We start from the raw sequence: 26,094 nt of genomic DNA, 5'->3' as shown, positions 1-26,094 counted from the left end.
CAATGAGTGAGTTGTATTCTTATGTTCTTTCCATGTTTCATACCACACCCTCTCAGTGATTTCTTCACTCAGCTCTCTTTCCCATTTTACTTTAACATATACAGTTGATTCCTGTCTTGATTCCATCAAACATTTGTATAGGGTAGACACTGTTTTTGGAATAACACTTTTATATGCCAGTATAATTATTTTTATAATAGGATGGATTTTGTCTTCCTCTATTTTTATGTTTTTATTAAAGTAATCTCTCACCTGTAAGTATCTGTAGAAATCCTTGTTTTTTAAGTTGTATTCCCGTTTTAATTCTTCAAAACTTTTAATTTCTCCTTTTTTGATTAATAAACAAATTGCTGTGATTCCCTTTTCATCCCAATTTTTAAAACCAAGATCCAATTTTCCTGGTCTAAATTCTTCATCGAAGGCTATCCATTTTAGCAAACCAAGCTCTTTGCCAATCCTGAACTCCTTTACTGTATCATACCAGACATTTAATGTAAAGGATATTATCGGGTTCCTATCTTGGTCTTTAGTTACGTATTCAGGGATCTTTTTCATACCCATGTTTGTTTGAATTGGGACATTGAGTGTGGAGAGCTCCACATCCTTCCAGCGAGCCCCATAATCATATGTTATCTGGCGTATCTGTGCAGCACGAAAATATTCTTTTAAATTAGGAAGCGACATTCCTCCTTTCTCCTTAGTAAGCTGTAAAGTAGTGTATCGTACCTGATAGGTTTGTAGCTTGAACCCATCCGCTGGAACGTTGAAGGCAATATAATTACACTGCAAAGCAAGACACAAGTAGGCAAGCTTCTTCATGTTTCTCGTGCACGGGAGAGAACCGGACAGGCACCGTTCCTTCGCTTGACCCCAGTTGCTCTCGTCCGTTCTCCCGTACCACTGTTCTTTTATTGAGGTTACATGAATATGCATAAGTTCATTAACATATGACGTCTACATACACACAAAGAGTACCTTACCTTGGTCAGGAAGAGGGTAGCCTCCCCCTCCCCCTAGATGGTTCATCCTAGATAACACGGTGAGGAAGTCCTGCAGTTCATCTAAACAAAGAGCACTTAGACTAGAACAGACGCAACTACGTTAATCCTACCATAAAACAATAAGACACGGTATGACCTCTCATGCTCCCAAAGTGCTGTCTAATACACACAAAGTTTGCAGACTATCAAGGATCAAAACCTCTACCAATCTACAACTAATTACAAAACTCTAAGCATATATAAGTAAATATTTCTAAGCATAAATGACAATCAACAATACAAATCTAACAGTACCCTTGGCCGCTTGCCTTCCCAGACAAATCTAGATATATACTTATCCCATTCTGAGAATTGGGTTTGAGGTATGCTTATCGGAAGAGAGAGGAATAAATATAGCAATCGTGGTAAGATATTCATCTTTATCACATTTATCCTGTCACTAAATCCTAACAGATATGTATTCCATCTTTCCATATCCTGCCTCATCCTGTTATTTATATGTCCATAGTTACTTTGATATAGTTTGGCATAGTTTTTGGTTATATTTATACCTAAATATTTAAGGGTTTTTGCCTCCCACTTTATTTCCCATTCCTTAAAATTTTGAGTTGGTATACACCTGTCAGTTAACCTATTGCCAAAAGGACCAAGGTCATCATGACCAGCTGCACTGATACACAGAAGGCAGATCTGTTAGTGGCTGTTCTTACATTTTTGTTGAATCTAAAAAGCAACAATAAACTGTTCTTCTGTGAACTTTTCCATTAGGACTGACCTCTGTTGTCTGTACTGGAAAGCTATAAACTAACCAGACGCTACCGCTCCTGTGACATTTCAATCTCTGACATTTGAAGATAACGATTTTCTTTATTATATTCTTCAGACCATCCTGCGGTCAACAGTTAATGGTCAGGTGATGAGCAAATTTGGAGGCCTTCTCTCACCACAGCAGCAGTGATTCATCATCACATTTTTGGGTCCTTAAGGTCTATCGAGGTTATTTATAGGAAGCAGAAATACCTGTACCAAATTTTATGACAATCCATCCAGGGGTAACTGAGATATTTCTGAGAGGATTCAATGTGGTGGTTTTAAGAATCTGCCAGTCTATTTTCAGGACAAAACAACTTTAGGCCTGATTATTTATTTACAGTTAGTGGTAGACTGCACATCAGGAGCACTGGTGGCCTGATAGTTATTTTAGCCCTGCTGTGAACTGTCAGCTTGTTCAGTGACATTGTAGCAAGCAGTATTGAGTTGACAGACCTCTCAGGGGTGACGGATGTGTGGAGACTGTTTGCTCTTCTGTGTGAGCAAACACAGCCTCTTCGCAGCCTCTTTCTCTGTTACTCTCTCTGGGAAAGACAGTCAACATGCACCCACTATATAGATAGATGATCCATAAAACAAGAAAAAGTACATTTGGAGGAGAAATGCACCAGTCAGAGACCAGGTCAGTCAAGAACACCTTAGCTACTAGCTAGTTAATTTGTTGTACAGCTGTTATACATTCATGGTTATAGACTCTCTTCACCCCTGTAAACCTATATGTTCATTTGCTATTGAAACATGAATTTCACTAAGCATTACTGATCAACTGATATAGCATTAATATTATGAAAAGGAATTCTTTAGGTTAAGATGATTCTGTAGTGAATCTCCGAAAACCAGTGTTGAGTTTGTCGGGTGACAAAGAAATGCTTTACTGTAATCACATGACATTTATCAGTAACACAGTAATGTAACGCGTTACTGTACTAAATTCAGTTGCAGTTACAGTTATGTCATTACAAAGGTTCTTCAGTTATCTGAATGCCAGGCAGATCGGTGTTAAAATTATTTTTATTTTGACTGCACAAAAGGACAAGAACATGACGGCAAACTGCATCCAGGACAGAAACAACTGCATTATAATGCTAACAGAACCTCCACTCTTAACAGATACCTACATGCTAATGTAAAGCTGACCCGAGCCCAGCAGCCAAAGTATGAACTTCAGCAGGTAACACCAGCAGTGATGTGACGCTCACTAAGATAGGGATTTGTGTGGAACTGTATCCACAGGTTCATATTCTTAACTGGTAATTATGTGACAATATGTTTCAGGCCATTTTATGGAGTAACAAGAAAGTAATGTAACAATAATGTAACAAATAAATAATAATTAAATACGTAACATACTGCATTGCATTTAGGAAAGGTAATAATCAATGTGATAGAACTTTTTAATCTAACACTGCTAATAACTGTAAAGAAGCCATAGGGTTAGATTATAAAATTGAGTGGCCTGGGATGATATCAAATTCCCAAGTTATTGTTTCAGTCGGCCCTGGGCTAACCATGCCGGAAGATCAAATCTTTTTTAAAAGGGAGACGTGATCTTATAAAATGAAAATACCAGAAAAATACTACAATATCCAGAATGTTAAATATGTATGTATGTTAAAGATTTAATATGTGTTCAATACTTAAGGGGCAAAAAAACAAAAACAAAACCTTTTCAGCATTTTTTTTTTCTTGCTTGTCCTCTAATCTTACCTGCAGGTAATCATTTTTACTAATTTTGCTAAGTTACTCACAACACAAGCCAATAACCTGTTCTTCATTTGTTTAATGACCAAAGAAAACAATGTTTCCAGAAGCTGTGCGGTACATTACAGCAACATCTCTACAGTATAGAGCAATGCATGGCTGGCACCAACAACATGATTAGAATCAAGGTTTTATTTACATTACTACCTCTGTTCAAAAGTTAGAATTAATCTCACTGCAGGCAGGATTCTTCAAAACCCTGAGAAATTCTGAAATCATTTGTCTGTTTCACTACAATCATTTCTTTAAACAAAGCGGCTCACATGTACATCTAAAGCTGAACATATTTCATCTCACAAGACAGTTCAAGCTGAACCCAAGCAGAATATATTTTTAAACCAGACAGACATAAAAAGTGTCAATGTCATGAGAATGTGTGCAAAACATTGCTGTGCAAAGGAAAGAATTAAAAAAATAATACCATGAAAAGTTTTCCATCAGTTAACCTCAGATAAACAGAAAAAGTTTAAAATACAAGTCTTTACGCTTCTTTTTATATAGGATGGCTCAGTGTCTTCTGTCTCTACATAATCCAAGATTTCACGATGATTTCGTGACGTTGGAGCTCTGCGGGCTCTGTGCTGCAGGATTTCTTGTTTTTCTTGTCAGTGAAGACCCGCTGAAAACCTTTCATGCCTCTGCCTGCATGTTTGAAGCTGTCAAGGCTGCACAATGATGGTGTGGTATAAGTAATGAAAATTTTATTAATGACTTTTGCCTTAATGGCTATACATACATGTGGAGGATTTTTAAAGAGCAATATGCAGCCATTCGGCAGAACTCGAACATGTTAAGATGTGTTTTAGAGCAGTGCTCACGTAAATAAATGGCCTCACAATGCACTCCATGCCATACCCTTTTTTTCTGTTCTAATTAGTGGGTGACACTTTCTTTAGTTGGCTGCTTTTTGTACAATTTGAATTGCAAATGGAGGACTAATTACTTGCTGCTAAAACAGTGCAGCTCAAATTGTTTCAACAAAACTCAAAGTGCTTTTTTTTTTAGCACGAGTACAAACATTTTGACACACGGCTGCAAGATGCATGTTCTGCTGTGTTCTACTCTATTCTTGCAAGTATGTAATTAGCATCTACTAATGACCAGTATAATGTAAGGTTACATTATCTATAGCTGCATTAAGGTGGCCATGTAGTTCAACCTATGTTAGAAAAATCTTCCTGCATGTTTTTTCCCCCCTAATTAACAGCTTTACAGATTTATTAACTATGATAGGCTGCATTTCTATTGCCAGACAGCTGCTCTGTCATCAGCTTCTCCTTCAGAGTGCACTCTCACAATGGAGCAGGTCGTCTCCGCCGTCTGTCTGACAAGATCGTGCAAGGGTGTTTTTTTTTTCTGAGAAGATGTAACAACTGATACCACTAACGAAAAAAGTAGATGCAGTGGGCGAAATGTGGATGTGTGCTTATATTTGCCTGTGTGCATGCGTGCATGTTTCTATAGTGTTTGTGAATGCACAATTAAGTAAGGTGCGAATGTTTGTGCATGGGACACAAAAGCAAAGTAAACACTGTCTACACTTCACTGACTACAACCCCCGGTTTAGCCATCACACCACTCATCATACTGCCAGCAACGGAAACGATTCAGCTGGATTCAGTTGTTTTTAAACGAACAAAAAAGCACAGCTTTAACTTCTGTTGCCTCAAGAAACGATCTGATTCCCTTTTATTTTCACTTATAATACCATGGACGTATGTAGTAACCTGTAGTGAAGTATATAAAATTGATGAATCTTTGTGTGAGTCATGTGGATCTGGATCCACATGACTCACAAACTCACAAAACTGAACAGAAGTGAGATAAACTCATAATTTTTAAACAAACAGTTTGATATTTGAGGAGTTTTGCATATTTGCTGTCTTGCTTAGAGATTGATAAGAACCTTAACATGGCTGTATGATAAGAGAGCTGGTGAAAGCTGACAAATTTGGCGTTACAGTGGTCAGTGTACCGGTATGAGGCATTCAAGGCTGTTTGTTTAAACAGTGTTGTCAAATGTGTAATAACAAGTATACCTCGCTACGTGAAATTTGTGAGTCGCCCCTCATTTCTTTATATTTTGCTCCCAAGGATTCAAGCATGAAAAAGCCACCTAACTCACTATTGTGTTAACACATAACAGATATTTTAGTAAAGAATCCATTTAAAATGTGTATATTTAGGCACTTTGCTAGTACCTGTAGCAAAAACAGATTGTTCTCATTTCTTTAGTTGAATCTATGAAGAATGCTAATGATAACACAGGTTCACAGGCATAAAATAGTCTTTTTTGCACCAACGAGGCAATTTCCAAAGAACTATTAGCTGAAAACCTGCCATATCTTGGCATAGTGTTTGGTGTGTTCTAAAAACTGTGAGTTAGGGCTAGTGGAGAAGAAAATAAAAAATTGCAGACCTGAAAAAAAGTAGAGTCCTATCATGTTCTAAGAAATGACCTGACAGAGGACCTTAAAGAGATGCATCTGACCCTTAAGTTGACCCATCTACTGCTCACTGAAGCCTCATTAGAAATGGTCTGAGTGGAAGGGAAGCTGTCAAGAAACCATTACCAAAGTGTGTCTACAACCATCTGTAAAACATGGTGGAGACTTGGTGTGGTGCTACATTTCAGTCAGGGGTGTCGGGGATCTTTTCAAAATTGATGGAATTATTAACAAAGAAAAGTATTATCAGATATTAATCCACTATAAAGTAACATCTGACTGAAAACAGCTTCATTTTTCATCATGACAATGATCCCAAACACACTGCCAATGCATTCAAAGCACACCTCGATAGAAAAACACACAATGAAATACCATCAGTCATGGATTGGCCTCCCCAGAGCCTGGACATCAACACCACTGAAACAGCACGAGATCATTTTGACAGAAAATGGAACAAAAGGCAGCGAACATCCAAAGAAGAGCTTTGAATGTCCTTTGAGAAGCCAGGAGAAGTATTCCTGAAGATTGCTTAAAGAAATTATAAGAACGCTCACCTTTTAAACATTTACACAGTGTCACAGTGTTCGCTGTTCTTCGGAGTGACGCATACTCAAAGTGTTAAATTATTCTCTTTTTCTCCAACGAAGACGTAAATGTCAACCACAGAAAAACTAGCAAAAAAACAAACAAAAATAAAACAAGCCAACTGCCATTTAGTCAAGAGTGTTAAATTCAAATATACATTCAGTGTTGTTTCATTTCATATGATATCTATAATCATCATCTGTCCTCGGTCCAGTTTATTCTAGAGCTGCAGACCTCATCAGATCAAACAGGGATTAAATGTCCTGCCTGCAGCTTTCAGGCCAAACTCTCCTCTTTTGTTATCTGGTGTGTTCAGCTTTGTGTTATTCAGACCTGGTGTTTGGCAGACATGTGCCAGCATTGCCAGCCTTGGCAGTTGGAACAGGTAACATATTGTGCCAAATACTGTTAGTGCCCATCTGTTTTATGTGTCTGAGTTTCCTCACATCATTTCATTAGTTATATTCACTGATATAAATACATCCCGGCTGCCAAACAGTGTCTCTTTCAGATCAGTTGCTCTTTGAGGACGTTTACACACAATTAGTGTTATTTTTTTCATGGTTCACATTAGAAAACTGGCTGTATCCTTCTTATGTTAAATGATCGGGATCAGTTCACCGCGTTATTATTGTTGCCTTCCTCCGCAGCAACAAACTTAATCTCAGCATTGGCAGTCCTGGAAGCCATGCTGCTGTCTCTGACCTTGTGCTTGAACAGGAAGGGAAAAGTTTTCCTGAAAGACTTTTGGAAACTAGCTCCCATAAAGCCATAAACTATGGGGTTGACAGAGGAGTTGGCGTAGGACATGCAGTTGGCCCACGTCTTGATCTTGTATGTGGCATAGTTAGGCTGGTAGTTAGGATAGAAAGACTGGAAGAGGACAAAGATCTGGATGGGCCCCCAGCAGATGGCAAAGAGAAGCACAATCACTACCACCATCTTGGAAACTTTGCTCCGGATGCTGATTGTTCTCTCAGACAGGAGATTCACCTGAAGAGACAAAACAAGGAACCCTCTTTGTAATGTTTTTGACAATATTTAGAATATGTAACAGTGTTACCAGAGTGATAACAGTCAATCAAAACAGAAAGTTATCAAAAGAAGGAACTAAAGGACACAGAAACGCTCCTTCGGGTAGCTACAGAATCTCTTATTCGAGTAAATAAGAATGTAACGTCCTCGGGACCAAGAAGAACCATCAGTGGTTTCCAGGTGATTGCACTTTTTTGCACTTGGTGACTCGGTGAGTAAGTGAGGTTGAGCATGCAACACACAAAGTACTGGGCAACCACTACACTGAGGTTTGTTCCTGTTAAAAGGGAGTTTGTCATTCCCACTGTCGCCAAGTACTTGCTCATAGGGGATCAGTTAAAATTAAACTGAATCATTGTAATTGGAGACTCAACTTATTCGGTTGCCAGTTTATTGTATCCTGGTTATATTCGATTCATTCTAAAGACAAAACTGACCAGCAGCAACTACATCAATGTTTCTGTGGACATTTCTTCATTTCTGTTTCAAATCTGTGACGTTCTGGCTGGACACTGAATATAAGCAGTGAATGAGATTTTCTCTTTATTGTGATTTTCTGTCTACATAGACTGCATCAGATTTGCAACAGAGTTCCACAGGTTAGTGGTTTTCACAGATTTCACAGAGTTAATTGGTGTATTATCGCAGATAGATTGCATGTAATTGCCAGCTTGACCCCTTTCAGTGTCTTAGTAAGTCAGTTCTATCTTGTTGTGGTTTTATTTCATGTATTCATGCACCAAAGTTGCTTTAGAGACAGCAACTGACTAAGAGTGGTTGCAGACCTTTGTCGTGCTGGGTCACCAACCACTACTTTTCCTAGTGTGACTGTATTAAAGACTTTATTTCCCCTTGAGGTTGTCAATGCATTGCAACCTATTTATCCATTGATATTAGAGGATATTTGTTTCACTCTCTTTCCTATATTGGTGTAAATTATTGATCAGGGCATTAGTGCTTAAAAAAATCACTACCACACTGAGTGGGAATGTTTGGCAACATAATTGCCCATAATTGTTTTCTACTTTATCCTGTCGCACTTTCAATATAGCACCTGTAGTGATGAACATTACTCCCACTCTGTCCACAGCAGGTCTACCTGCTCATGTTCCCAAAATGTAGTGAAGTGTAAGATCTCTTTGTGTTGACACAAAGGCAATAATTTGTCTTCCTGTAACACTCGTGTGCAGAAGTTGGCAGGTATAATGCAGTTGCTCTTTTTTATGAATAGGTTCCACATTGAAAAAGAAAGCCACAATAAAAAATTATAAAATGAAGAAAATTATAAAATAAAGAGTTGACTGCAGCCACTTTAAAGAAGTTTTAAAACACATTTTCAAAGACGGGGACATGAAGAGAAGAGAGGAGAAGAGAAGAGAGATTTTAAACTTTTAATTGGCTGAAAATTAGCAGCAGCTGGTGACAATAATATCTCTGTGCATTAGTGGCTGTGTTTGTGAGGCACTTGTGAAGCCCAGGCCGATATAACACCTGCCCTTACCTGGTAATTATTGTCTACAGGTTCTACAGTGGGCTGGCCAACCCTCTTAACCATCAGAGTGTAGCAGAAAGAGATAGTGAGCACAGGCAGCAGGTAGGCAGCAATGAACTGGTACAGGATGAAAGCCCTCTCATGCGTCTTAGAGGGAAATCTCTCCATGCAGTATTGCCTCGGGCCGTACCAGTAGCCCTCCTCTATACGCTGGTACATTAAAATTGGTGTAGAGAGGATGAAAGAACCTGAAGAGGAGAAACATGGTTAGGTGAAATGATGGCATTTTAAATTTTATACACATACGCAACTATTTTTAACGAGTCAGTCGATAATGACACGACGTACCGATCCAAATGCAAATGCTGACAATCATGGCTACTTTGGGGGTTCGGTGCCGAAGAGATTTCAGGGGGTAGACTGTCACGTAACAGCGGTCTCCACTCATGGCAGTCAGGGTGATGCAGGTGGCTTGCACCGTCACCTAACAAATGAAGACGATGCTCATTTCATTTACATGTAAACTCAAAGTGCTTAACATAAATGACAAATACATGAAAAGATAATAGAATTAAAGATAAATTATGAAGCTGTCTTATTCAAATTAGTTTGTGTGAGCAAAAATGGTTCTTCTCCAAAAAGAAAAAAACTTTTCTTCCTTTTGGAGAAGAAAAGTGATCGTGCAGAGATTATTTTTATTATTTTATGAAATAATCAAATATTACTCAGAGGATGGGATAATCTGGGGTCACCTGACCATGAAACAGCTTGTGAGTCAATTTTCCAATTAATTTTGACCCACTGAAAATGGGGGCTATGAATACAAAGGGATGTATATCTTAAACTGTTAATACTTTTCTTAAATCCCTTGAATGAAAGCTGAAAGTCTGCACTTCAGCTGTGGTGTATAGATGTGAAATTACAAAATGTGTCATTGTCCAAATAATAATGGACGTGATTCTAGGTACATAAGCTATTGTGCTTTAGGAAAGGAGAAGAAATATTATTTATGACTCTCAGATGTTTAACAATACAGCTGTGAACCAAGAAAATTGAAAAGCAGAAATATATTAAATAAAGTCTATTTAGCTTGGCTAACAAAAATAATAGCTTTAGACAGCTGAGTCCTCATTCTGCTCCATCTGTGCTTTATAATGTTACATCACCCACAAGAAAGAAGAAAAACAACTAAATAGTGAGTAAGCATACAAAGGGAAAACAGACTAGCAAACAAAACTGGGATAAATGACCGAAAAATAAATTCAAATGTAATCTTTCTAGTCTACTTTCATAGAAGATATCCCCACAAGCACCACAGATAAATCCATAACACAGCTATGTGTTCAGTGGAAAGACTCAAATTTAAAAGAAATGATCATGTTTGGCATTATTTCATATTGCACATTTGTGGAAAAGTTGCAGAAATATGTAGAGCGTGTTCCAAAAGAGTATCCCTTGATGTAAGTTAGGCAGTGGTGGTGTCTCAAAGAAAGATGCCATGGTCTGGTTGGTCAAACTGAATAGGAGGAGAAGAAATTGGCTTAACACTGGATCCATAAACCAAACAGAGACATTAAAATGCCAACGCACCTGAAATATATTCATTTTAAACAGTCAAACATACACATTGCCACGGCCTCAAGGACCTCTAGGATGTTGTTGTTGTTGTTTGCTGTTTCACTCTTTCTCGCCAGGGTGGAGTCAGACTATGCTCCCCACCTCTGTCCTCGCCTACTCAGCTCTACTCACCTGTCACCCATCTGCTGTGATCCCTCACCTGCCAATCATCACAGATTATTACCCTCAGTGGAGTCTGCTTCCTTGCTGAATCGTTGTGCTAACTTGTGTCAGTGTAGACCCTGCTTGGCTAGTGAGTTCCTTGTGTTTCCTAGTGCTTCTCCCTAATCTGTTCTTTTTGTGCAGTCTTCCCTATCCCTACCTGCTTCTCCTGCCCTGTGGACCCTGAGTGGGTGTGAGTGAGTGTGAGTGAACTTTCTTGGATTGGATTTGGAGGTTTTGTGACTCATGGACTGTGTGAAGAGGAGTGTGAAGGTTTCCCTGCCCTGGACATTCTCCCCTTAGATTCCCTGGAGCCGCCTTCCCCTGTTGCTGTATATATTTCACCTGGTGTGCATCTGTAAATAAACCCCTTTCACTTTTCACCAGTTTTGAGTCCTGCACCTAACTAACTTTGACACAAATGTGTTTCTTACAAGAGCTCTTACAGTTTGCTGACAAGCTATTAGAGGAAGCGCTTTTTTTAATAGTGTCTTGCAAACTTGTTTTTTGTTGTTGTTTTTTTTGCTTTATATTTTAATCGCTGCTCTCTAGAAAGCAGACGTTCAAGCAGCTTTTTTGTCCTTTATTTCAGACTCCCTCTCCAGTTTTTACTAATGGGCTTGCATGCTTTTAAGCTGCAGATCATTCAGAATGGTAAAGAGCGAGGGATAGAACCGGAGAGGACGCGTACAGAGGAAGTGCAGAGGTGGCAGCATTTGTGATGAGTGTTTTTCATTAGCATATGAAGCAATCATCCAACTTCCTTTTTAATGGAGTTCAATGATGCTTGATTCAATTAAACTTGAGCTAATCAGAAGAATTGTAATTGAAGACCAAATATAGAATTTTACTCGTACATTAAAGTTTGACAAATTTTCCATCTTACACAAAATTTTAAATGACTGCATTTAATCATTACTTATTATTAACCTCTGGCTCTCATCCTCAGTGTGCTTATTATCCTGTCTTCCTCCCCTCACTAACAACCAGTTGCAGCAGATGGCTGCACCTCCCTGAGCCTGGTCCCGTCGTAGGCTTCTTCCTGTTAAAAGGGAGTTTTTCCTTCCCACTGTTACCAAGTGCTTGCTCACAGGGGGGCATTTGTATTTGATTTCTTTGGGGGAGGTTCTCTGTGTAATTGACGTTCTTGCAACATAAAGCACATTGAGAAATGAAGTGAATTGAATCGAATCAATATTTCCACTAGGACTTATAGTGGTGTTCTAGAGTAAAAAAAAAAAAAAGAGCCTCAAACAGATGCTTTTCTTGTTTCATATGCAACTGTGCATTGATGTTCAATGGAGCAGGATGACACAGAAAGCAAGCCTAACACTTTCTACCATCTTTGTTCCTTTTGGATACATCACCTCTGTGGGTCTTAGTGGGTTGTATGTAGGCAAACTAATCCATTTTTGTTTTGAAATATGTGGAGCAGGGTGAAAAATGAGGGGTCTGAAGTTCCCTCTATGCTCTTTTACAAATAGGATCTAATTTTGTCCCTCTTTTGTCTATGTGTCTGCCTGTTTCTCTCGCCACCTCTCATCTGCGACTACGAAGCCAGCTCACATTACCCTCCAGAGGTTTTGTGCACCAGGACCACAGGATTTCAAAAGATATGGTGAGAGAGAGAGAAAGGGGTCATCATAAGTTCAGTGTTGAGGCGGCTGAGGAAATGGATTTCCTATGTTTTGTTTTTTAAGATGTCTGGTATATTAGTAGCTCATAATTTCTATTCTACTGTAGTTTTATTTCTTTTTAATGACGGAAGAAAATGAGGGAGGAATAAATAATAAGAATCTGTTTTCTTTAAGCTTCCTAATCTTTTTTATTTATTCAGTTTAAACATGGTAATTAAAATCATAGGGCTACACGGGGGATATTCTCCTAACATTCAGCCATAAGCTTCAGATAAAGCTGTTTATATCAGTGTCTTAAAGTATTTGAGATCTGCAGTCTAATATTTATATATAAGATACATTTAAAGGGACAGTTTACTTTTATTCATCTGAAAAAAATCATCAATACCAGTCCATTTTGTGATTTTAGCTTCTCAAATATCCATCTGTCCATCAGCTGGGTCCTGTGCAAAATAGAAATAGACCAAGAGGCAGTTCCACGCCCTTGAGAGCTCACCAGTTCATCTCAGGGTTCTCAAGCACACACTCTCATATCCACACCTCAGTCAGTTTAGAAACACCCAGAAGTTAATGTGCATGCCTTTGGGCTGTGGGAGGAAATCAGCTTACCCAGAGGGAAACCCCTGCAGACAAATGGGGAATCCCACAGAGAAACGCCCAGCCAACAAGGAGGTTTGAACCCAAGTGCTAACCACTGCACCGCTGTACCTCCCAACAGCAGTTTTCAGTATTTTTTTAATCTCCTCCAGATTTAAAACGCATAAAACTTCTGAAGATCACATACAGCTCGGACTTTAAAAGGTTTGAAAACTTTCATTAATACATGATTCAAGAAAATAACAGGCAGATTAAATGTTGACTAAAGTCTGTGAAGAGCTAAAAGTTTCCTGCAGAGATCTTTGATTTAACGTAATCAATGCTCCTCTCAGACTAATCTTCAGCCTGGTAATAACTGGACATGAAAATACATCTGCTAATTAGACTGGAAAGATGAAGGAGCAGTATCCCACCCTAGCAATGTAATCTTGCTTCCTTAATTTAGTTTCAAACAGCACAACAGGGCAGGAACCTTTGATGAAGTGTGATGGTATTTTTACACAAACTTTCTCCTAAGTGGGCAATAACACATCTAATTTGTGGTTTGAAATTGGTGAATGTGAGTGTGAATGGTTGTCTGTAACTCCATCTTAGCCCTTTGTGAGACTGGTGGCCTGTCCAGTGTGTACGCTGCCTATCACCTTATGGCAGCTGGGATCAGCTCCAGGCTCCTGAATTGGATAAGCGAAAGAAAATGGATGGCCGGTTGGATGGAATTGGTATTGACCAGTAATCCTATAAAGCCCTTAGACATTCCCTGCTATTCTACAATATAACTGTACTATCCGACAAGCAGTAGTTGGGTAATCTGTCATCACGATCCTTTAACAGAGGCTGGATGTAAACACAGCAGGAATGCATCACCCACTGTTACCCATCAACTGTTTTTTTCATTAAACTGTGGAAATTTTAAGACACTAATAACACTAACAGCTCTTATTTCTTGGAGAAATTTGAGAGATTAAAGCAAAGAGAGTGGCCACTTCTCTTATCTCGTCACCTAATTACCTTTCTCCCTTGTATGCAATAATAAATGATGGTAGGCTAGCATAATAGAAACTGACTTGAAGGTTTGAGATGAGAAAATGGTTGTCTGATAAGAGAGGAAAACGAGACAGACAGTTTGACAGACGCTTTCTGCTTTCAGAATAAAAAGCTTGGTCTTAGTCATCAAGACACGCTCACAGACCACGTAGTCTGATTGCTCACATCCATTAATCAAATCATGCCTATGTTTTTCTTGAGGTTTTTTTTTTTTTGAGGCTGACATCTAAAAATTTTAAAGTGTTTCTTTTTTTAAGTTTGACAGAATATCCCCTGCATGTCGAATGAGATGAAATTTAATCAAATTGCCGCACGAAATAGAAAGCTAAATACATTTGCTGCATACTTTATCAGCCTCTAATATTAAAGATTAAAATGTTGGGGAAAGTGATTTTGCTTGTAATGACAAAGTGCTTATTAACTGAACAGGAGCTGTGGGTCTCTCTGAGTGACTGTATCTGGTTCGCGGTTGACTTTGTCATTAGAGTAGTCAGAGAACTGGTTATTAGTGCAAGGCTGAGTGTAATTAAAGCGTCTGCTCGTTGTCAGACACTATGCATTTAATGTTGTTTTTAACATCTTTTCTCCGTGAATAAGCCGGGCGATGCTAAAATACCTTGGACAGCTTCCCCTCGTGATGCACTTGTACAAGGAAAGAAAAAAACATGGACGTAATTGGCGCATTCAAAAAGTTCCACAAAAAAAGAGAAACATTATCTAAAATTGGCCATTATTCCTCTTGAGTCATCTCTTTGTGTAGCTCTGCATCACTCACTGTGCTCCAGCTGTTTTTAGATCCTATCCCCTGTAGCTCTTCAATATAAGCCCTGTGGACCTGATTCACTTCATTTAACTCGACTTTTATTCTAACCCTACTTTCCTACATCTCTCAGTTTGTTGATTTGTGCTGGATATACACCGATCAGGCACAACATTATGATTACCTGCCAAAATAGCCTTGGCTAATCAAAGCAGGGATTCCAATAGAGCCCTGAAAGTGCGCTGTGGTATCTGGGATCAAGATGTTACTAACAGATCCTTTAAGTCCTGTAAGCTGAGAGGTGGGGGCTCCACGGATCAGATTTGTTTGTCCAGGTGGTACATATCAAAGTAACATCCACATAGATGGCAGAACCCAAAGTTTCCAGTAGATCATTACATAAAGCATCGCACCGCCTCCACTGACTGCTTCTCATAGTGCATCCTGGTGTCAGGTGTTCCCCTGATGGATGTGCAGCCGGCCATCCACGTGAGGTAAAACAAAATGTGATTCATCAGACCGGGCTACCTTCTTCCATTGCTTCGTGGTCCAGTTCTGATGCTCACGTGCTCATTGTTGGCACTTTTGGCAGTGGATGGTGATCCGTTTGGGCACCCTGACTGGTCTTTGGCTGAGCTCCATACACAATCAACTGCAAGGCACTGACATTGTTCTATCAGAGCCAGCATCATCTTTTACAGCCATCTGAGCTGCAGTAGCATCTGTTCGATCGGACCACACGGGTCAGCCTTCTCTCCCCACGTGCATCAGTGAGTTTTTGCTGCCCTGTCACTGGTTCACCATGGCTCCTTCCTTTACCACATTTGATAGATGTTAACCTCTGCAGATCAAGAACACCCCACAACAGCTGCAGTTTTTGAAGATGCTCTGACGTCCTGCCATCATAATTTCGCCCTTGTCAGACTCAATGTTTAAAATCCTCATTCCCATTTTTCCTGCCTCTAACATTCTTCCTGCTTCGATGTATCATGTGTCAGTATATCGAGTTAGATATTTTCCTCGGGGGAGGGTTTTGAGTAAACTAGAATTAAAAGAGAACAATTATCAACTGCATGGAAATATGACTCCAAACAAAAAGTATTTCTGTCTGGTGTAGTGCATAACTAGACACTTGATATGATAATGGTGTTTGTAGCTATTTGCACTGCTACTAAGTGGCAGGATAGTTTAGTAATATTCTCCAACACTGAATTCACAGGTTGTTTTCACACAGTTTCCATCAGTGACTATGTGCCAATAACAGATAAGTTCAAAATCTTGCAGATGACACTTCCAAGTTAAGGATTGTTGTGCTATTCCATCCACATTTCCAAATTTAGAGCAACAATTTATAGTGCAGCTGAAGCCATGACAGGCAGCTTTTGTCGTACTGTCTACAGGTCGTTTTCCTTTTTGTTTTATTAGGTGGTTTGTCTGCTGCACAGGCTTTTAGTTGTGGTTTGTTCCATGCATGAAAGGTGAAAATGGCTTTTTACCCAGTTTGCAGCTCCTCACCGTCAGTCAGTGCCTTTGATAATTCCAACCAACAGCAGCTGTGCAAACCTATTTTATTATGACACTCTGAATATTTGTTATACTTTTTTTGGCCTCTCACTAATCAAACAAAACAATTGAGAGGCATGATTGATTTAAGTGGCTGAAATCTGTTTTGAATTCCTGGATTAGATATTATAAAGGATCCCACGAAAATAATGTTTTTTCATTGGCACACGGTATTCAGTAGCCCCTTTAAATCTTGATTAATGTCTGGGTCTATGGAAGCATCGTATCACGTAACATCTTCATCTCCTTAACAGAAGATTCTGTTATTCTCTTTTGTGTCTCCTCCTTCTTGTGACTGATGCCGATTACTGTTATTATTCTCTGTCAGCTGTGTATGACACATCTTGACACGTTTGACTTTTAAAGCTGTAGAGTTCGACCTACTTTCATTGTCATTTTTGAGGAAACTCTAAATTCAACAATGGCTTATTTTGGATTAGCTTTCTTGAGAACTGTAATTTTATGAGGATGAACTGTGACCACCTTCACAGGATTATATAGATTGATTTTTCTGTGACAACGCCGAGCTGGCTCACTGTTCTCATGGGAGTGGGAGTGTTAAAGCCCTGAATGCTGTTACTGTGAGAAAGTTAAAGAATCCAAGATCATTTTAAGGGAAGTGTTGAAAATATAATATTCACATGAAAGCACATTTCTGAGCTGAGAAACAGAATAGTTGAAGTGGTTCAAAAGATATTACCTGTTGCAGAAAGGCGACAAATTTGCACATGAAGTTGCCAAAGATCCATCCAGGGAGGGGGTAAAGGGTGGCCGTGAAGGGGACGCAGCACACCAAGAAGATGATGTCAGTGGCGGCCAGGTTTGCTGCACAGGGAGAAAAGATAACGCTGTATTTGATGAATGTTGTACAGTCTGCAGAACAGTGTTTAACTGAAAACGCTTGAAGCCAGTGGCATGGATTCTTCAACAATCCTGGAAAAAGCAGAAGGACTTCTAACTATCATCCCACCTTTCTTCTTTTGCATAACAAGTCTTTTTAAACCATCTGTGGGAAAATGGATATGGAGGCACGCAGTCCTGTTTGCAGTAACATCAACTACTAGGAACTAACAGCAGCGTTGTAAAGTTTAGTGCAATCTAATGCAAGTTTGCAGACTCGCAGGCGTGTACAGTCATGGCCATCCAAAAAGGAAAAGTTTTCATAGTCCTGTAAACATCCTGATAAAACTAAGTACATCCTTACTTCTTGCATAGGAATTAAGAGGATAAGCAACCAGGTGCTGCTATTCAACACTCACTTGATTAAGTGATCATCAGGACGTGTGACAACCTCTATAAAAGCTGTGTGCCAATCTGAAGCGTCAGGCGGTGTTGCCAGGAGTGGGCACCACAGCAAACTCACCCCAAGGTCAGATTGCATAAGAAAACCCAAGAACTACATCTTGAACTCAGTTAGCATTTTAAATGTTAAAGTCCATGACAATACAATTAGAAAAATACTGCCTAGATTCGAGTTGTTTTGAAGGACTGCCAGATGAAAGCATCTTCTCTACAAAAAGTATCTGAAGAAACTACAAGACTTCTGGAATAACATCCTTTGGACAGACAACACCAAAGATGCACAGGGCCACATCTTCATGCATCAGCACAAATACCTTATTCCAATTATGAAGGATGGTGATTATATGGGCTTGTTTTGCAGCTGCGGGACCTGGGTACCTTGCAGTCATTGAGTCAGTCATGAACTCCTCTGTATGCCAAAGTATTCTAGAGTCAAACACAAAGCCAACTGTCTGACAGCTAAAGCTTGGCTAAAATTTGGTCATGCAACAGGATCCACCACCATGAAATCATGAAATGCGGTGGAGGGGCTTTAAGAGAGCTGTGCATAAATAAATACATGCAAACCTCAATGAATTGAAGTAACGCTGCAAACATGAGTGAGCTAAAATTCCTCCACAATCATGTGAGAGATTTATAAAGAAAATTAATACTTCAATTTATTGCTACTAAAGGTGGTTCCACAGGTTACAAATATGGGGTGTGTTTAGTTTTTCACAGGACTCCACAGACTCCAGTGAAAACTTTCTTTTTCACATGACCGCATGAAAATACAGCTATTATAAAGGTTGTAGTGCTTTGAGTGAAGTGTTTAGTGTCCTCTTTGGGGTTTTGCTGTATTGAGTCATTAAAAAATGTTCATTCTTGAACACTAGATCAGCTTAGCAAGTTTTCATAATCCAAAATAATCTTTATGTTGCACCGCGATTCAGCACGCAAATTTATTGACTTTCTGAAATAAGTCAGAATTTCTGGCTCATATAACAAACATATGCACTGACCTTAAAACACACGCCAGAAACAGGAAAATGCATAAAGCTTCCAATTTAAAGGTAAGAAATATAAAACTGGCACATTTTTTCAGGTACTGATAGTCTGCTTCAGAAGGAAAATGTATTTACATGATGATGCCTTTAGAAAATCAAGACTCAAGCTGTTACTTGACTGCCGGCAGGTCATACAGTACACCTAGAGCATAAACCTTTATAGCCTGCTTCTGGTGTAGTCTTCATTTATTCATCATTCCAATATGCCACACACTACTTCCTTTTGTTTTAGTTGATCTAATCACAGTGTAGCTACTGAACCATTATGTCGAGAGGATAGGCAGATGGTGCAGGCCCTAATGAAATGTTGCTGAATATTAAGCTGTTTCCATGCTGCGGTTTTGAGGTATATTATCCAACATGAAATTCTCGTCATATCCACAATGCACTGTGCAAAGAGAGACGCAAATCATTTCTGCAGTAAATCACCGAACTGCAACATTTACGCAACAAATGAGCTCATTTCCGTGAATGCCTGTGACAAGCCATTTTTGAAATTATATTTTGTTTGTTTGTTCTGTGTGCTCATCCAGTAAATCAATCACCTTTGCATTTCTCTTCAAGCGACAGTAGACATCACAGCTCTAGCCGGCGTGCTGACTTAAACAGTAAAAGAATAATCACACAGGTTGCAAGTCTCGGTGCTTTAAGGACCAGACGAGGTAGCAGATCGGAGCATGATTGGACACTGATTTATGTTACTTTATTTCAGACATTGAAAATCTGTGCAACTCTCCATGTAAAATATTTATGCATGTGTCCATTGTGCCTGTCTGGCTCGTCTACAAAGGAGCATATCATTAGTGTCCCCTCACTGTAAAAGGATTTAGAGAGTTTTTGTAAAGTGGAGTGGACCAAACTCCCTCCTGAGATGTGTGCAAACCTGGTGACCAACTACAAGAAACGTGCTGTGGTTGTCAACGAGGGTTTCCCACCGAGTACTAAATCATGTTCTTCTTGGGGATCAGATACTTATTTCACTAAATGGCATGAAAATGAATGCATAACTTTTATGTAATGTGTGTTTTTCTTGACTTTTGGTTGATATTCTGTGTCTTTTGAAAATGAAGCTACCATAAAATTGAAGATGGTTCATTTTAAAGTTACACCTTCGGCAGGGGCTGAATTATTTCCCCCCTTCTTATCTTACTTTATGTGACATTTAAAATGAAATATTTACACCCATGTCCTTTGGGATAATCTGCTTGCCTGTCTGCCTCGTCCACTTAGAGTGCATCATTTGTGTCTCCTAGCTGTAAAGCTCCACACTTCCTCAGTCTCAGTGGAGCTTTTCTTTCACAGGCATTTCTGTATGATTTGTTTCATTCGCCACACAGTACCAAGCACTTACCCACTCACACACCCTCACCACTAATGATATCGAAAGCCACTGACTTTGTCTGCTTCATGATTAATTCATATTTTTGCAAAACAAGTACTTATATTCTGACTTTTTCCTCCATCTCACTCGTCTTGTCATGTCACTTCCGAGCTGTCTCAGGCAAAGTTAACTGTTACAATTGTGACCAACCACAATTAAACAATTAGCAGTACATAAATCATATGGTTTAAATGTCCACCGAAGCTCTGACTACACTGGAGACAGCAAACACGTAGTAAGAAATCCTTTTTTCTTTGATTCCTTTCATATGAATCCCCTGAGCATTATCTGCTAAGAAGAAAACCTTTTGCAAACACACACAGAAAAGGGAAGCAGATTTTAAGCTACGGGGTCTACTGAACCATGAAAACTGCTTGCTTGCAGAAATTAATAATTCCAACCTGTATGCAATGAGGATCCCAAAGCACTTCCAACATGATCATTATTATACCACTTTAATTAGATTTTTTTCTCATAATGTGGATGGTCTTAGAAATAATCTGCACTCAGTTGGGACTCAGGACATGTCTGAACACCTGCACCTTCCATTAAAGTGTGTTTGTCTCATTTGTTTTCATAAGTACAGTTAATGCTGGCTTTAGTGTAAGTGCAAATGCCTGCTTGGCTGAGTTGACAAACCAGCAAAAAGAAATTTCACCAGTCAAGTCGCAGACTGTACTTGTGAAGAATGTGATTCAAATAAAAGGTTAACTTCACAAAAGAGCAGAGGTATTGAAGCAGATAAAAACATCAGCAGCATTGTTTAATTAAACATCCTTATGGACAGACTTAATCTGATGTATGACTCAAGCAGAAAACCATGCATATGTGGTTATCTTTGAAATCTTGCCCTGACATGATTTTCTTGCTGGTCATGTAGGGGTATTGCAGTCTGGGACATTTAAGCATCCAAGTCTTTCTTCTCAGCCATATTCACTGAGGTAGTGTCTCATTTCTCAAACTGCACGTCCTCAACTCCTCTCCTTGGGCGGTAGTCCCTCCCATCAGAGCTGAGAGTGGAGAAGGTGAGTAAACAGGCCTTGGAGCGATCACGTTCAAGCAACCTCAACTAAATAAGACATCTGGCACAGAGTAACAAGATATAACTTTTGAATCGCACTCACACAGGAAGGGTTTGATTATATTAAACAACAAAAACAATGCCTCCTCTCTCCTTTGTCCCCTGTATTTGTTTTTTTAAGGACTTAAAGCATCATTCAGCGTTTTGTGTTTGACTTCCGGGTCACAGGCAGGAGGACAGAGGAAGGTTTTGTTGTGTGATTGTGTCCCCTGCTCTCTCCCTGACTCAGATACAATCCCTTGTGTCCTGTGGAGCCAGTGTACAGCTGTCTCCACTTGGCAGTCAGCACTGGCTACTGCACTGAAGAGAGGACTTGGCTAGCCCAGTGCTGGACCAGCTTGGCAGTGTTATATCAGTGAGTGGTTCTGTTGTGTCTCTTGTTGAAAGGAGAGTGTACTTTACATTTAATGATCGCACTTGACTTTTTCCAACTTTCCAGATTTGCTGCTGACTTTCTTTTGTTTCAGACTTTTGGCACAGAGGATTCAGCATCTCTTTAATTTGAATGTTTTAATAACATTCGCCTTGTTTCCCTCCCAGACCCCCAGCCCTTTTTTGTGGAGTGCAGCATCCGCTGAATACTACCTGTTGCCATGACCTTGTCCTTCATAGAGTTTGGCTAAATGTAGATGGAAACACACCTACCTCCTTCTGCCAGCATTTTTTACATTTCAAATTTGCATTTAAAGGTAGATTTCAGTTTTAAGTTGATGTCTCTTCAGGATAGATATTTTTGCTGTTAAATGAAACACGCTGAAATAAAAATGGAATTCATGATTTACTCTTTTGTATTGATGAATTTAATATCATGAATCCTTGGAGCTTTATTTGCAAATAACCTCTGCACATAGCGACAAATAACTGATGCATATTTCAAACCATGAACCACTGAGTGAGAAAAATATTTTTCTGGTGCAGATAAATTTTAGATTCCATGTTGCACTGGTCCCAAAACAGCAGATGTTTAATTTTCTCTTGTTTCAAAAAAGACATCTGCATTAAGTTAAATGACACGTTTGAGCACCTGGCATTGTCGTTAATAATTAAAGTGAAATCTTTAATCAGCACAGACATTTTTCCAATGAGCTGTGCACTCAAACTGTCAAATGCATATTCAGGGAAATTTGCACTTGGCTTTCTCGTGATCCCCACTTGAGCATGTGATGAAATTTTACAGGATAGACGAAAGAGATGTTTAATAACATAGCTGATGTTTATCTCCCTCCTGTCCATATGAGTCACATCTCCTATGCATCATTATCTTCTTCTAGTCTTTGTCCATTTACCAAGAATCATAAATACAAACTTGCACATGGAAGCTTACCTATGTAGAAGTTGGTTGCCGTCCTCATCTGTCTGTGTTTTGAAATGACATAAATGACCAGAGAGTTGCCCACCAGTCCGACCAGCATGATGAGAGAGAAGAACAGAGGGACCAGCCAGGCATCCGTGAAGAAAGGATGCTTGTCTCCTTCCTCCTCCTCCTCATCCTCGTGTCTTCCTAGAGAGAAGTTTGTTCCGGATCCATTGATCCAGACCTGCTCGGTGGAGTTCCACAGCTCCTCGGAGGAGTACATCGTGACAGGAGAGGGGGAATAATTGACGGACGGGAGCGGGTAAGTGAGCAGGTTGTATGAGGTCTAGAACCAATTTGAAGAGAGAGAGTGTGCAGTATGCGGTCCTCTCTGCCCTCAGGCAAAGAAAATGAGAGAAAAGCAAATAATAAGGAGGGGAAAAGTCTGGCAGGAAGACCGCATGAGAGAAAAGTTGAGCAGTGAAAGGTATATGGGGTGGCAGATTGTAGGAAAAACACCAGATACGAGATGAGGCAAAATAGAAGTGAATAGCAAGCAGTTTAATCAAAGTGAAAGGGTAGCAAGGTAAATTAAAAGGTGGAGGGATGCAATTCAGGAGAAAAGGGGGTCGGGCAAGATGGAAAAATACTTCTTAAGCTGCTCAAGTGTCGGACTCAAAGTAGGATAGAGAAATTATGTCAACAGGTCATAAAAAAATAGGAGGTGAGCAGGAGTGGATAAAGGGCTTCTTTTCTTTGAAGCTTGTTGGATGAAAACTGCCACTGCCAACACCGTTGAGCTTTAAAGCTTGCTGTTTTTCTGACTCGAGAGCTAAGCGCCCATTTCAATAGCCCTGGGAAATTATTAACAACCGAGGTTATGCTGACAGGCACACAGATGTCTTCTCCAAGCTCGGTCATCAAATACTCAGAAGCAAATCCAGTGTACTTGCAACTCCCTCTCCTTTTCTTTGAGTTGGTTTTCAGCTGATTTGTCCCCACTGTTCCACTTCTTTGTAGTAAGGTCCACAATTCAATCCATCACCTAACCTTCCATCCAGGGATTTTCCTTTAGAGGAAAGGATAGTAACTTGACTAAAAGATAAATACAGGCTAGTAAATGAGTTGATATTTGCTCTCTAACCCTGACAAAACTGTGTCTGACAAAATGGTTTGTTTTTTAATAAAAAGAACTGGGAACAAAAAAAACCTCATCTGCTGTGCATCCTCTAAGCAGAGCTGAGTTGAATAGAAATCATGCTTCGCGGAGACGGCAGCGAGCAGAGTGAACGAGGTGCTTGCAGCTTTATAGTATGAGCAAGAACGCACAGACGCAGTGGGAAGAGGAGATACACACACACTGAATCCGTGTCAGTGTGTTTGTGTGTGGGTTTCTACATGACTTTGGGATAAATAGCTGATGTAAGGGTCTCCTAGCAACGTTATCCCTAAATCTTTTAGTAACAATTGCCAAAAACAGCCTCCAACCGATTTCACCGTGCTCCACATGGAGTTACAATAAGATAGCATTTTAAAATACCTTTACAGAGGCAGACAGGAAACATCAAGAATATCACTGTTAAATTGAGAAAGCTGTCTATTTAAAAAAAAAAAAAAACCTGCAAATATCAAAGAAGCCGTTTCTAAAGATATTGATGTTATATTTCTTAACCATGTGTTCTCTCCGAGGACCGTCTATGGTCAAAATCCCTTTTATTCCACACCAGAAAAATAAATTATCATCAGAAAGGATGAATCTGGAAATAATTTACAGATTTTCCCTCTCACTTAGCTACAATCTGGTTTTCCAAAGGTTTATTTTCAAATGTAAAACTGGGTCTTAAAACGTCATATTTGATATGAAAACCTTTTTTAATGTTAAATCCTAATGCAAGCAGTGTGACAACCAGTGATAACACTGTACAAATTGCAAAGCTAATGAATCCTCCAAAGAAAACACACCACTGATCATGCCAGCAGGACTGCTGCCCAGTACAAATGGACAAATTACAAATCTACATTATGCACACACTACTAGCCCAGCATGCACTGCCAGATGCAGGTGCTATTGTCTGAACCCCAGGCACCCCAACCATGCCAGGCTTGAAAAATGCTAACACGTACCTGGAGAAATAGAGAGGCACACAGGAGGCTTGTCACTCTAAGGGAGGGGAGGGGGGGAGTATGATTCACCTCATATCTGGGAGCAACATACACACTATAAATTGTTGTTTCCACAGTTTCTGATAAATAGTCAGAATGAACAGAAATGGCCTCATTGAGATTACTCTGAATCCCTCTGGATTTGTTGTTACAATCGAAATGAATCAAAAACTATTCTCTAGTCTTCTTCAGAAAACTGGCATTGCTCATTTTGGAAAGGCTTCAGTTGTAGCTTTCACTCTCCTGAGGAGTCTAAGGGTGTACCAGAGACCACCACCAAATGTCTCCGTGAAATGCAGTATGAATACTTTAGAGAGATGAAGAAAGTAGGCGGGAGTACTGAGAGACCATGCAAATGACAGGGAGAGAGGTGGTAAAAGCAAAGGAAAAGTCGTATAGTGATTTGTATGTGAGGCTGGACACTAAGGCAGGAGAAAAGGGGTTGAGAAAAAGATTTGATTGGCAAGGCAACGGGACTGTGCTGGAAAGGATGTGCAGCAGGTTATACAGATGGTGATGTATCATCAAGTGAAGAGAGTGTGCTGAGAAGATGAAGGGACTACTTTGTGGAGCTGAATGAAGAAAATGTGCAAAAATGGGGTTATGGATGGAGGACAGTTAGTGAATCAGGAAGGGCAGAGGAATTATAAAGAAGTGAGGGCAGATGTGAAAAAGATACAGAGTGGAAAGGCAGTTTGTCCACATGACAAACCTGTGAAGGCGTGGGAGATGTCTGGGAGAGAGGACACAGTCCTAGAGAGTGAGGATGCTTGAGGAATGAAGAAGAAGCTTACTGAACAATAGCAGAGCTGCACCAACTACTGAGGGATAAAGCCGACAAGCCATGACATGAAGATATGGGAAATTTAAGAAAGACAGGTGACATTCAGGGAGCAGCAGTTTAGCTTCATGCTGAGAAAAAGATCATAAATTGAAGCTTAGAGAACACACACACACACACACACACACACACACACACACACACACACACACACACACAACCAGACAAACAGACAAACAGACAGGAGAGGGAACGAGAGAGCAAAAAAGTGTAGAGACAGATAGACAGGCAGGTTGACATGGGAGGACACGAGGTCCATGACAGAAACAGGGAGGGAAGAAACAATAACAATAACCTGCCAGCATGTGACTGTAATGACACCAAAATTACAGCAACCTCTTGAACACGCAGCATCAACCTCTCAGGGATGCAGCTTCTCCAGCCAGCTGTGTCCACATACACAACCTACTGGCCATCTTGGAGCGGGGCAGCAGAGAGCTACACATACTAA

At 39.8% G+C, this 26,094-nt stretch overlaps 1 protein-coding gene across 1 annotated transcript; it reads right to left on the bottom strand.

Moving 5' to 3' along the window:
* Window positions 1-3,615: 3,615 nt before the first annotated feature.
* On the bottom strand, window positions 3,616-23,072 carry kiss1ra (KISS1 receptor a). The gene is made up of 5 exons (XM_086271639.1): window positions 22,670-23,072; window positions 17,236-17,360; window positions 9,504-9,639; window positions 9,165-9,403; window positions 3,616-7,621 (listed from the first exon to the last, which is right to left on the bottom strand). Exons 1-5 carry the CDS (start codon window positions 22,920-22,922, stop codon window positions 7,241-7,243), a joined length of 1,134 nt encoding a protein of 377 aa, XP_086127765.1. The 5' UTR covers window positions 22,923-23,072; the 3' UTR covers window positions 3,616-7,240.
* Between the last annotated feature and the right edge of the window lie 3,022 nt (window positions 23,073-26,094).

Source organism: Aulonocara sp. 'chitande type north' Nkhata Bay, linkage group LG18, assembly GCF_057382095.1.
Source record: "Aulonocara sp. 'chitande type north' Nkhata Bay isolate Kocher_YH1m ecotype deep benthic linkage group LG18, A_spYH_male_GT1.1, whole genome shotgun sequence".
Lineage (NCBI taxonomy): Eukaryota > Metazoa > Chordata > Actinopteri > Cichliformes > Cichlidae > Aulonocara > Aulonocara sp. 'chitande type north' Nkhata Bay.
Note: the sequence above shows the minus strand (reverse complement) of the source record. Positions and strands in the feature narration are given on the sequence as shown.

Bases quoted from the DNA above. Each gene is read 5' to 3' on its own strand.
- kiss1ra (XM_086271639.1), bottom strand. From the start codon at position 22,922: ATGTACTCCTCCGAGGAGCTGTGGAACTCCACCGAGCAGGTCTGGATC. The intron at 9,404-9,503 runs GTACGTCGTGTC...TCTCCTCTTCAG, and splicing joins CAGCATTTGCATTTGGATCG to GTTCTTTCATCCTCTCTACA. The intron at 7,622-9,164 runs GTAAGGGCAGGT...TTGTCTCTTCAG, and splicing joins CTGTAGACAATAATTACCAG to GTGAATCTCCTGTCTGAGAG.